The sequence below is a fragment of the Taudactylus pleione genome, unplaced genomic scaffold (assembly GCF_031769625.1).
Source record: "Taudactylus pleione unplaced genomic scaffold, aTauple2 ptg000201l, whole genome shotgun sequence".
NCBI classification, from domain to species: domain Eukaryota; kingdom Metazoa; phylum Chordata; class Amphibia; order Anura; family Myobatrachidae; genus Taudactylus; species Taudactylus pleione.
Genome location: NW_028284603.1, coordinates 49,230,827 through 49,244,175, shown reverse-complemented (window position 1 = coordinate 49,244,175; position 13,349 = coordinate 49,230,827). Strand labels below are relative to the sequence as shown.

Sequence of the window (13,349 nt, the reverse complement as noted above, 5' to 3'; positions counted from 1 at the left end):
GCTGTACTGTATTGTAAATGTGATATGTCTGCACTGTATTGTAATGTAAATGATATGTGTCTGCTGCACTGTAGTGTAAATGTGATGTGTCTGCTGTACTGTAGTGTAAATGTGATATGTCTGCTGTACTGTATTGTAAATGTGATATGTCTGCACTGTATTGTAATGTAAATGATATGTGTCTGCTGTACTGTAGTGTAAATATGATGTGTCTGCTGCACTGTAGTGTAAATGTGATATGTCTGCTGTACTGTATTGTAAATGTGATATGTCTGCACTGTATTGTATTGTAAATGATATGTGTCTGCTGTACTGTAGTGTAAATATGATGTGTCTGCTGCACTGTAGTGTAAATGTGATGTGTCTGCTATACTTTGTAATGTAAATGATGTGTCTTCTGTGCTGTAGTGTAAATATATGTGTCTGCTGTACTGTAGTGTAAATATGATGTGTCTGCTGTGCTGTAGTGTAAATGTGTGTAACGTGTGATTGCAGGCACACCCTCCCCGCAGTCCTGTGGAAGGATGCTCAGGGAAAGGACCAAGCATGGTACGAGGAAGTGATGTCTACAAACTATCCTGTCATTCTATACTTACATGGGAACGCAGGAACTCGGTGAGCACTGCTTGTGGCAATCCTATACATATATTTTTATTTTATTTTGTTTTCTTTCCCTTTAGTTTGCTAAAAACAAAAGGATCAGCTAAATATGTTACAAGAACCTCAACTTTCTGTAGGTTTCTGCTGCTGTAAACAGCAGAAACATTATTTTACATTATTATTATTATTTTACATTATTTTAATGGGTGTGGACTAAATTGTAATAACTAAAGTAATAGTAGATATAAATGTAAGGACATTTTGATCTCTTCCTTAACTTCTTAAATCTAAATTACTTATGTGAAAAAATGTTCTCCTGCAACCAGTAATGGAAGTTGAAGACCATTACCCTGAGGTAAGATCTCCCCCTCCATGCGCCCACCCTAGGCTGCATTCTGTGTGCCTCCCCTTCCATACAGAATGCAGTCGGGCATTGCTATTCTGCATCGGGGAGCTCCCCTACTGTTTTGTCATCCCTGCTGGCACCGGTATTCTGTACTGTGCTGTTTTCCCCGGCTCGCTGCCCACACACCTGGTTCCCAGAGGTGAACGTTTCCATTGCCTCCGGGAGTTACGCCTCTGCCTGAAACTGTTCCCCCTCTGCTCAGCCAGACAGCCAATGGGGTAAATGTAATAGGCTGCGGCTTTGAGACATCGACGAGTCCCTTGCAAGACTGCCCAATGTTTTAAAGTAGTAGTCTTTTAGTAGACAAAACCAGTTAGATTTTTGCCTATTAAACGACTGCTACTTTAAAACATTGCGCTGTCTCACACAGGACTCGCCGATGTCTCAAAGCCGCAGCCTATTACATTCAGCCCAATGTGTCTCAAAACTAAAACATGACTGGTAGGGATTTCAGGTAACAAAAACATTTATTTAGTTGTTGTTATTCTGTTAATAAAATAAACACTTCACTTAGCAAGACCACTCCCACCTGGAGATGCGGTGTTCCAACCTTTTTACCATGGCATCTGTTAAGTACCTCAATTGATGCCACATCTTCTAGATCCAATACAAGAGACTTGCCTTGGATGAGAGCAAAGTATACAGCAAATTATTGTGCGCACTATCTCTTTCCAGAGACAAGGCAGGGCCACCTTCCCTTGTACTTGTGCCATCCTAGTAAATGATGTACATATGTTGCATTCTGATATGCCATTTCATTTGAATTTTTCATTTAAAATTTCATTTTGAATTTGGATCCCGTGATTTATAGCAAAAGAGTGCATGTGTCGAGTGCCTGCATAGTCAACTTAGAACATCTACGGGCAATTCTGAGTTGTATGGATCTCAGTAGTATCTCCACTTGCAACGTGGAGGGTGTAACTGCATGTGGGATCTGTTGTAGGGTGTGTGTAGATGGAATTGCTGGCTGTTTGGAGGTGAATGATCTCATGCACCAAGAATAAGGCTGGTGTAAATGTATGCCGCTGCTGATAACGCTTTCACCAGCGCATAGTCACCTGTGAATGGGGGCAGAACTACTGTTTTTATTTCCATACATGGAAAGCGGTTACAAATCCGACTCATTCCACAATGTTTCCATTTCAGTGAAGTTACTATTTAAATAATGAAGATTACTGCGGTTAGAAAAGAGGCATTTTTGTGAATTTATTATTTAATGTATTATATTATTTGTGTTTTTCAACGTTCTTTTTATTGCTTTTACTAATAGAACAATTATAGATCTCGGGAATAGCACAAAGGGATCATATATATTGTGTTGGGCATTTACTATAATAGTAACAGGTGTAGGACATTCTGGAATCATACGTATTCTATATTGTGTAATAACTTCACAATGCTAGATCCTCCAGAACAGTAGCAAATTATAATACTGTATAGTAGAAAGAATATTAGGGTGTAAAGGTAGATGGTATCACACAGAAACCGCCCTCACTAAGGTCACCAATGATCTTGCTGCTAAAGCCAATGGTCATGTGTCAGTTCTCATTACATCTGCCTTTGGCACTATCTCCTCCAGCCTGTCCATTCCCTCAGTCTCCGGGAGTCTGCCCTCTCTTGGCTCACCTCATGCTTCACTGACTGAACTTTATTTTGTCTCTGTCTCAGACTCTTGTACGCAGTCATAGGTTTGCAAAGAGAAATCCACGGCCTCTGGGCTACTGAAAGTGTGGCATATGCGTTCACTGTTCACGGCTAATTGAATCAACCTCTGTGTGGTGTCTTTAAAAGTTGAGTTACGTATTAGGCAAAATAATTTCTTATTGTTGTGGTACACTGTGATAAGATATGATGGGTCCTTACAGATGTAGGTAAATTGTGTGACTGTATCGCTCATATTAATGGAAAGTACTTTCAGGATTTCTAACGCGTCTTCCTAACGCTTGCATTCTATATGCCCTAAATATTCCTGACGTTTTACATTTTAAATCTGAATATGTGGTTTTTGAGGCTGAAATTGGGCAGTAATGAGCTGAGCAGACAGGTTTGATCTGGAACTCTGAAGCAATTTTCTATTTGTGAAAGCTTCAGCCGTGCATATTTTCAGTTGTAAATTGGGCTCTAAGGACGTGCTTTAATTGCATATAAGAGATATGTGTGCCCCTTGGAAGACTATGATCAACTGCTTAAAGTAATCAAATAATCTTCGTGCCCTTTCCATATAAATCTCCCAGGGAATTCATTGGATGTTGATTAAGTACTGATAACACTGCTGGGAGTAGCTGGTGCATAGTAACTTGGATTGTGTACCGTGGACTGCCTTTTATAAGCAGGTTTCATCACTGGGGTTTAGTGTGGACCCCCTGAAGTTTGCCGTGGTATGCACAGATCCGTGTGTAGAGTAACTAAATTGCGCTAAACTATATCACTCTCCCTGATGTTTTATTTTGCATTTTTGGCCACTTCTCTTTCTTTATACATGTATGAAATCATTAAACTTTTGCGTTATTTTCTGTATTGTGTATTTTTTTCCCAGAATGAATTTCAAAGAACTACAGTATGTAATGTATACACCAATTTTGGGAGAGGTTCGATATATTATGTCGACATTCACCATGTTGACAGACAACTTGTCGCCATGTTCGTGTCGACATTCAGCATATGGGCACTGATGAAATGTTGACATGGTGATAATGGCGACAAGCAGTTTCTAGCTAACCCAAAAACTAATGTTGACATTGTAGATGTTGGCATTTTAACCATGTTGACATAACATTCGACATTTGGGGTTCGACATAAGAGTGAACAATCTGACTGCATAGCCTTGGGAGGATAATCATTTTCAGCAAGCTAAGCCATCCTAGAACAGTACAGATAAATGTGTTAAATACAGACGGAGGAGATGCCGGCTGTCAGTACTGACAGTGGCATCTTGATGGTTCAAATCCCGACAGGGGAACGATAAGTAATGTTCCCCTGTCCTATTTACCCCCTAACCCTCCTTTTTTGTACTCTTTTATACTAACCCGCCCTAACCCTCCCCCCTTAGTGCCTAACCCTAACCTCCCCCCTGTGGTGCCTGAACCTAACCTCCCCCCTTAGTGCCTAACCCTAACCTCCCCCCTGTGGTGCCTGACCCTAACCTCCCCCCTGTGGTGCCTGACCTTAACCTCCCCCCTGTGGTGCCTGAACCTAACCCCTCGCCTGTTTGGAGCTTTATCCTAATCTCCCCCCCTCCCGCAGCCTAACCCTAAGTCCCCCTGGGTTGCCTAAGCCTAACAGATCCCTCCTTCCCACGACTGAGACTTACTCTTGCCCTGGTCTTCTTACGATCGGGATTCCGGCGCCGGTGTTCTCTCAGTGATCAGGATTCTTGCGCCGTGAATTTGGCAGCTGGCATCCCAATCGTCGGGATATTAACTACATCCCGTTTAATATATGCAAGGAAACACTTTGAGGCCTGTCATTGTCTTCCAAATATTCACATTTGCCAAAGAAGATTATCTGGTCTCCACCTGCCTCTCCCTCTGTCTGTTCTCACCATAAATCTGCCCACCTTGATTCAATGTGTACAGTAGATGCTGGGAAGAAGCGGTCACCCGCTAACTACAGCCACATATCATCTGTACGTCATCTCTGGAAAGCTATTACATTATTAGCGTCTCCATGAAACTGGATTTGAGAGAGATACATTAGTAAAGACAAAATAAGTGGTAAAATGGTGTCTGTATATGTGCGAAGGACGTGTAAAAAGAAATATAGCTTTGTATTAATTTGGTATTTATCCAATTCTGATAAATGTAGAATGTAAGACACAGATAACAGAATCACGTATTCCTCATATGTCTTTGGGATGTTTATAGAAATAAATGAGATTTGTTTAGTAACCATGTGTGTATAATTTTACTTCTTCCCACAGAGGAGGTGATCACCGAGTACAGCTATATAAGGTATAATACTGTATATACTTTGTCTGTCTTATTTATTTCTTCCACTGTATACTCTGTTTACTTAGTTGCAGTATTTAGTTGAAGTTCGTTCCATCTACTTGTACTAATGGGAACTTCGGTAATAATGACAGCCTGTAGGGGAACAGCAGAGGATAGACAATTTCTTCTCTCAGCTACAGGGAAACACGAAGTGGTGTCCTGTGTGCTGAGGATATCTGACACACGGATGCGTCGTCTGGTACAAGCCACAAAGTGGTGCTAGATAATTCCCATCATTATGGTTCTAAAACTGTGTCAGAAGAAAAATGTCATCAAAGCTGTGTTGGGTAACAGACATCTGGTCTGCTGAGACACTTTGCTGTAGACGCTACTGTTTAATAGTAGTCACAACTGGCTTCAGGTGTGTGGCCTAAGAGCCCTTACCATTTCTGCCAGTCCTGGAAAGAAGGGAATGATCCGATTTACATTTTTTTTCAGATACTTTGTTTATTCTACCTGAACTAAAGGCTATTTTTCTGTTTCTAAAGCTGCATTACTTTTAGTTGGTCACTGAGCTGCCCCTTTATCTTAGTGGAGCCCTGGAAACTGCATACTGGTACTGCACGGGGCTCTCAGCTTCCCATTGTTCCACCCACTTACATTGATTATCAGTAGGCCTTGTTAGAATGCTAGGCAAGCAATGGAGGTCCACCAAAGGGAAGGAGCAGCTCAGTGAATACTTAACACATAATCCAGAATTCTGTTTTAAAGGACATTTCCACACACTACTGCCTGCAGCATAAAATTACTGACGTAATACATTTGCAAGTCCTAACAAGAGTAATACTGGGGATTGCAAATTGGTGACATAGTAGTGCAACACGAACGAGAAAGAGGGTCCAGTATGGTGCAGAGGCTACTGTGCTGTTTAACCTTCTTGTGTTTGATATGAGTAGATCTGCTTACTCCAGAGGTTATTTGCTGCTGTATGGAAAAAATAACTCAATACTAAGAAAGTAAGAAAGTAATTGATTTAGTAGTAAACTGCCCTGCCGATACCATACATATGTGCAATAATAACTATTTGATCATTTAGAGAAGCACATCAGTCATTTCACAAATTTGCTGTCGATAGAAGTACTATTGTTCAGCACAGTCTGCAATCTGAAAATGACCGTCAGCTGTAGCCATGGCTGCTCCCATCTAACACAGGCAGGAATGACAGCTCATAAAAATGGTTAGGAATTAATAAGTAAATCTGGGTAATCTTAGGGGGAGATTTATCAAACCTTGGAGAGAGCTAAAATGGAGAGAAATAAAGTACCAACCAATCAGCATCCATCATTTATATAGCACAGCCTGTATAAATGACAGTTAGAAGTTGATTGGTTGCTATGAGCAACTTCTCTTTTTATCTCTTTCCAATATTTGATAAATCTCCCTCTCAGGCTCTTATGTAAATATGCCTCTTATGGAAATAAAATTATTTCATGATCAAACGTGCAGGATTTATATTTGCAGTAGACTAAATAAACCAGTTGTGTTAAGGATGAATGAGCTGTAAAATAATAAATTGATTAAGATATAGGAACAAAAGCCATAACAAGAGTTTACCAAGAATTATTGTTGTTTGTACTGTAAAATGTAAGCTAGCTGGTGTACTGTGCAGCACTAACTATATTGATATATGGCACACCAGCAAGTGCGAGGGAGAGGTGGGGATTAATACTGGCATCTGGGGTGCATCCGTCATATCAGATGCAGTTTTTAAAATCTGTATAAAAGCTGTTGCTCTACACAGGCATTACACTAGCTCCTTCTCACAGAGCAGTGTGATTTGTAAATATTACTAATTTTAGTATTTATATGTAGTATTTACAGGTTATAGTTATTATCCTGCCTGTCAGGGCATCCCGTACCCAACAGGTATTTATAGTTTGTGGTATTTATGCAAGTGGCCTAAGGGAAATTGCTGCACTTTCCACAGAGTTTAGGTAGATTATTCTGGAATTAATTTGTATGTAAAAGTGTACTGTGTACTAATCTAAATGTCCCTTTTGACAGGTCCTCAGCTCAATGGGCTATCATGTCATGTCATTCGACTACAGAGGTGAGTGACTTCCGTTGTAGACCATTTACTGCTGACTCCTAGGGCTCAGTGGTTAAACAGAGGAATTAAATAGAAGAGTCTTGTGATTAGCAACTGTACAAATGTCTATCACGTGCTTCCTCTTGTATTCTGAGTGTATTAGCAAGGACACGCAGACTAGCAGGTGCATATAACAGATGTATCATAGTGACATGCCAATCTTCTTCCAGAACTGTGAACATGAAAGGTGCAATATGTGAAAGCTGCTCTTGTTGGAAGTACAGAACCTCACAAGTGTGTTGATGATTTCTATGATCATTATTTTACAATTATTAATCACTTTTTGCCACAAATTCCACTAAAGATGAATTTTTTACTTCAATGTTGAAACCTGAGCCCATATTCCTAAATGTTACCTTTCATTAAGGCACAGCAGGTAGACATGTTTGGGCTGCACCAGTATTCATGGGATAACGGATAGGACCCAGGATATCATGAATATTAGTTGTCACTGCCTCTTTAAAGGGGCGGCTCCATTCTCGTTATTATTGGTGCAGTCCACAATATGGCTTTCTTGTCTCAAGTAGTTGTCTTGTTAAGTTGTGTGAAAATACTAAATGTGTGTGTCTGTATCTATAGATATGTGTAGGAGGTTGAGTCTCCCATATCCAAATAATTTGAGCTGACATGTGATTGGTCAGATGGCATTCCCAAATGACTGCCCCTCGCACATATTACCCTGCTTGCTGACCCCGTCAGGCTTCCTGCAGGCTGTGCGGTGCTCGTCCAGTCTCTCTGCAAAGTCCCAAGTATTTTGAATATGTGAGACTCAACCTGTATATATATTTGTGTATGTAACATTATTATGTTCAATGTGAAAACTCATTAATGTTACACATATTGACTACAAAGAGTATTGGCATGAGTATGTGTTGAATGTTCCATACAGGGAGAATTCTAGAAAATTGTTTAGAAGGGAACCAGTATGATGATAAAGATGATGATAAAGAGAATATTTTTAAAAGTTATTTCTTCGTAAAACCTAGCACGTATTCTGTTTATGTTTTAGATTAGTTACCCGCCAGAGGCACAGTACTGCTGCTGGCTTCACTGACGCAAAATTAAGTGTAAAAAGAGCGTCCCTAAATAAGTTACATGTTTGCAATACAATTATTTAAATTATGTATGATTTTTTCAGCACACCTATAGGAACCCTGAGACATTTTTATGTATGCAGATCATTTATAATGCTTCTTGGAGAGAGAGCTATTTCTGTTATGTCTCAACTGTATTGTTTAACTCTATACTTTTATAGTTTATTTTTAATTTGCTTGCTTGCATTTCTGTTCATTCCTCTGCTGATTCTGAAAGCTATGTAAACCTAAAAAGGTGTTCTGCACGGATCAAATGTTTTTTTTCCACAACTCTTTGTCCCTTTAGGCCAGTGTTGGCTAACCTTGACACTCCAGCTGTTGTGGAACTATATATCCCAGCATGCCCTGCCACAGTTTTAGCATGCCCTAATAGCAAAACTGTAGCAGTGCATGCTGGGTTATGTAGTTCCATAACAGCTGGAGTGTCAAGGTTAGCCAACACTGCTTTAGGCACTTGGAAAAGCTTTTTATTTCACACGATAGTGCAGCAGATAAAACAATTGAAGAGTCATTGTGTGGGAAGACAGCTGGCACCTCAAACCGTGTTGTCCTATATAGTTTCCTATTTCTGATAGTCTGCTTTGGCAGCTCCCTGTAGTGTGACCTTGACTGGTAGCCAGGGAGGGTTATAAACCAGGATGATGATCCTGCATTCCCTTCTTTTTCTTTTTTTTTTTTCTTGTGCAAATGTAACATTTTATTCTGATAGAGGTCCTAAGTGTTCTACCCCACAGTGATCCGTCCATTCTGGGACCGGATTAGCAGCTGTACCGCACAAACGAGAGGTGGTTCCTCCTTTCTTCTTCTAAACTGTGTATTTTTGGCTTGGGTCTCCAAGACTGGGCTAATTGTACAACTGAACAATATATACTTGCTGTCCTGGCTTTAGCTGAAGTTTGTTTTGCCCGCACGTGGTTGGTCTTTAGAGGCCCTATATTTGCAGAGTGGTGTTAATGAATGAATGAAGTGGTGGGGCATGAACAGTACATTTATGCTAAACGGAATTGCTTACTTAAGTTTGAACACACATATGGGGCTTTTGGAACAGTTCCAGCTATAGTATTGTTGGGAGAGAAGATGTCCCACTTGCTGATGGGATGGCACCCAGCGACATAACACGGCAATATTTTTAATATTTTATATTGGTCATTGTTCTCCCTGATTGGCAGTCAGGGACATTTAATATAGTCAGAGCTTGCCTCTGTAATGTACGACGCTACAACAGTTTCTATCACTGATCTGTGCTCTTGATGTAATCTCTGGTCGCGTGTCTTCTGCGCTACCTTTTTAAGTAATGGCGTTGACTGTAGTTTTCCCATTTGGTTTTTGCTTTTTTATTTTTTGTCTTGCAAAAATCAATTAAAAAAAATTATTTAAAAATAAAATTTTCTTAAATTTGTTTTGATTGATGCCAATTATCAAAACTCCTTTAAAAGGTAGACATAAATGTTCCTGTGCTCTGTATCTAATTTTACCTGCTAGCCAGGTTACTCCAGGATGATTGGGGTTCCGTCAAGGAGTCGCCAATAAAGAGCTTATTGCAGTGGTGATATGAATTGCCGGTTTATGGCGGGACGTAAAATCAAGGCCCAAATTCGCATACCTGGTAGAAAGGTCGTTGGGTGGAGGAAGGAAATATCCTTGCCTATTTTGCAGTGCACATACACTCCTGGCTTGCTCAGTTTGGCTGTTCACCTCAGCTAGTTTATAGGCACCCCAATTCTAAAGTTATACCTACGTAACAGCAAGACAGTCATTTAGCCATTTGGTGTGATAACTAATTGGATGCATGAACGTCATTTCATACGGAAGTGACACCACAGTCTTACCTATATGTCAGTCTGTAACATGATAATACTACAATTATGAAGGCGTAATGGTCTCCCACAAGTCCAGTACACCCATCTCCTGCTGCTGGTATCCTTCTATTAATCTGATTGGCCAATAACTGAAGATTGAATACAATAAGATGCTTAGACCCTAATCAAATACCAGTAAAATGTGTGGGATAATTCTAGCTGTGATCTAGCAGGAGCATAAGTTTGCTTTCTATTTTTCACTGTACACAGTGCAATGCATAATAATACAGTAAGCAGTAATGCCTAGGAGAATAATGATTTTCCTCTCTCTGTGTGGGCAAGGCAGAGTTTAAAGCCTGTCAGTCGCCTTACTGATGATTAGTGATGAGATATGGGAGCAGACCGGAGGACTGAAAACCTGCTAATCACTTGGTTTAATACTTGATTGCATACGTCTGTGTTGCCATTGCTAATCTTTCTGCACAGTTCTGCATTGCCTGCAGTGCTGATTTAGCAAGAAACCTTCTCTAGAGAGAATGTGATCCTAGTGCATGTCTACTGAGTGACTGAAAATAATCTGCTCATTGTGACCTTTTTCCTCATGGGGATGAAGAAAGCTGATCTTTCAAGATGCACCAATTACAGAATACTAGACTGGAAACTACTAAGTAAATTAAAAATCTGTAGTTACTGGCCTTTATTTATAGTCAGTAAATTCAGCTAAAAAGCATAATTTTGCACCTTGGCAAAACCGTGTTGCTCTGCAGGGATGAGGACAAATCGCAGACTGTTATGGAGTTAGGATGGGGGGTAGGGAACATCCGAACTGAGCTCCAAATCGCAGTGAAAAAAAAAAAAAAGCTGCCCAATATTTGTGTGCTGCATGGAACAAGAAAATTAATCTTCCACCCCTTAAATTGTAACATGGATTTGCCTTGAGCATTCCGAGGGAATATGTTTGAGTTAATTTGTTTGGAGAGCATACTGTGAAAACATGAGTGTCATAATAACAAGCCTTGCTGGGAGTGCAAAGACAGTAGTGTCCTTGGGGGCTTATGTAATAGGGTGCGATCATCTGCCGCTGCAGGAACTCCTGCGAGTCTATCCGTATATTTAAAACGTCAATCATTTTAAAGGCAAAACCAAGCTGAGCAGAGAAATGCTTGAGGACCGTCAGCATTGTCAAGCTATTATCAGGATAGACACCTGGGGGTACATTTACTAAAGTTCGATTAGAGAAATCTCCTGAGATCGAATTGAACTTGAACAGCAAAATTCCTTAGCAAATCTCAAATTTACTAAGAATGGATTTTGCATGTTCATGTCCAAATCAAACAGCAAATCCTACTCCAAAACAAACTTAAAAGCCCCAAATTAATAGAACTGCTTCATGCTTTCATTTTCAGCATGAGCAGTTCGTTTTGACACAGATACATGCATACATCGGTGAGATGCATGTATGTATCTTACTGTAAAAAGCTTGTAAAGAGTTAATGTTTAAACAAAAAAATTTTGTGGGGTCCCCCCTTAAAACAGAACCAGCCCCAGACTTTTTATAGCCAGTCCTGGTTATGTAAGTACAGGGAAAAAATTGCGTAGGGTTCCCCTGTACTTATCACAACCAGCACCAGGCTCTGATCCGATTCTGGAATTACAGGTGAAAAATGCGTAGGGTTTCCCTGTAATTTCCCTGTATTTCTAGCGGGGGGGGGGTAATGTCTAATGTCTGTGTTTCTAGCGGCTGGGGGGGTAATTTCTAACACAGAGTTTCCCTGTATTTCTAGCAGGGAAGGGGGGTAGGTAATGTCACGGCCAGGGTAACCCTATCACCGGGTTCCCCAGCCGAAACATTACTCCTGACCGCTAGTCAGCCCAGACCGGGGATCCCTGGGGAGTTGGGTCCCCCCAATAAAGGGGTCCCCCTCTCCAGGGCACCCCAGGCCTAGGCTGATTGCCTGGGGCTATCCCCGCCACCCGTGGGTGGTGGTTAGTGTAAGTGTAGTGTAAAAAGAGAATAGTAAACATTATCTTTACGAGTAGAACTGCAGGTCCCAGTAAGCCTCCACCGCATGCTGGTACTTATGGTTCTCCATTAAGAGCCCGATGGTACCTGTAGTTCACCTGAAAAGAAATGTTAAATAAACACAATACACACACCGTGACAGTATAGTTTTAATACATACATATACACTCACACATACATACTCCCCTACATTACCTGGACTGGTCCCCTGCTTCCTGTAGGCATCCTTGGTCTTTGTAAAATAAAAAAAACGAGAAGACCAGATCCACGAAACAGGAGCCAACCACGATGGTTGTTACCTCCCAAATGAAGAGCTCAGACGCGGCATTACCCTTTGTGCTGTGTCTGAGCGTTCATTGGCTGAGTGGTCAGCCCCCGCCTATCTCAGCCAATGAACGGTTCCCACCATTGAAGTCAATGTTAAGAACCAGAGAATCGCCTTTCAGTAACCCTGCGGCTCTCACCAACGTTTGAGAGCCATTAAATATTTGGCTCTACAAGTGGATTTTCCGTTTTTTGGCACATTGCCTTTATATATAAAAACGCGTTGCAGAGGTAATCCTTTAAGGCTTTTTTTCTAGTGTGGGTATTATCTTTGGCTTATTCACTGTGTATATTCTGTGCTAGATCATGTTTTTTAGAGTGTATTATTTGTCTTTGTTAATATCACAACTTATATGCTTGGGATAGCGCTCCTTTTTGGATTAATGTGTTTTATGGTGATGAACAATACCTGATATTAACACTTAGTGTAATCCATATTTTTTTAATTTCATATAATATTGAGGGTTCTAAGTTAACCTATTAGGAGCAGTTTAATGGAGTATTTATTGATTTAAGATTATATTGTTGTGCCCAAATTGTGTTGGTTTTTTTTTTTTTGGTTTTTTTAAAATCATTTATTAAATTTATAGAGATAAACAACAAAACAGTATGGCATCTCAATAGATACAAAATCTAGTGAAAGACTTTGGGGGAGATGTATGAAGCCGAGAATCGGTTGCGCTGATTCCGCTTCTCCCCGATGTATGATCGGGGGTCTGGGCGGTAAATGACAGGGGCGCTATTATCGGTGGTGCTATCTACAAGATAGCAGTGCCGATAGCCTGGTCCATGTACGAACTGTCATATCGCCTGACCGTTCGGCCTGCTGTAGCTGTCGTTATTGACAGCTACAGCCTGGCGCTAGCCTATCCCCATAGCAGGGACAGTGCTGTCCCTGCTGCGGCGGCTGCAGGCTCCAGGCTGCACGCTGGGATCTCGCGATACTTGCGAGATCCCGCGCATGCTCAGTGAAGCCGGCGGCGGACTGACACACAGCGCGTCAGCTCTAGGCTGATGCGCTGTGG

The 13,349-nt window shown here is 40.9% G+C and overlaps 1 protein-coding gene across 3 annotated transcripts in view; it reads left to right on the top strand.

Annotated features, from left to right (window-relative positions):
• The window catches only part of ABHD12 (abhydrolase domain containing 12, lysophospholipase), a 136,437-nt gene that overhangs the window by 90,962 nt on the left and 32,126 nt on the right, over positions 1–13,349 (top strand). For all 3 annotated transcript variants that reach the window (XM_088477363.1, XM_088477362.1, XM_088477364.1), the window contains exons 4-6: positions 496–615; positions 4,926–4,956; positions 7,000–7,045. In XM_088477363.1, the coding sequence (XP_088333489.1) occupies positions 496–615; positions 4,926–4,956; positions 7,000–7,045 (197 nt within the window). The remainder of the gene's footprint in view (positions 1–495; positions 616–4,925; positions 4,957–6,999; positions 7,046–13,349) is intronic.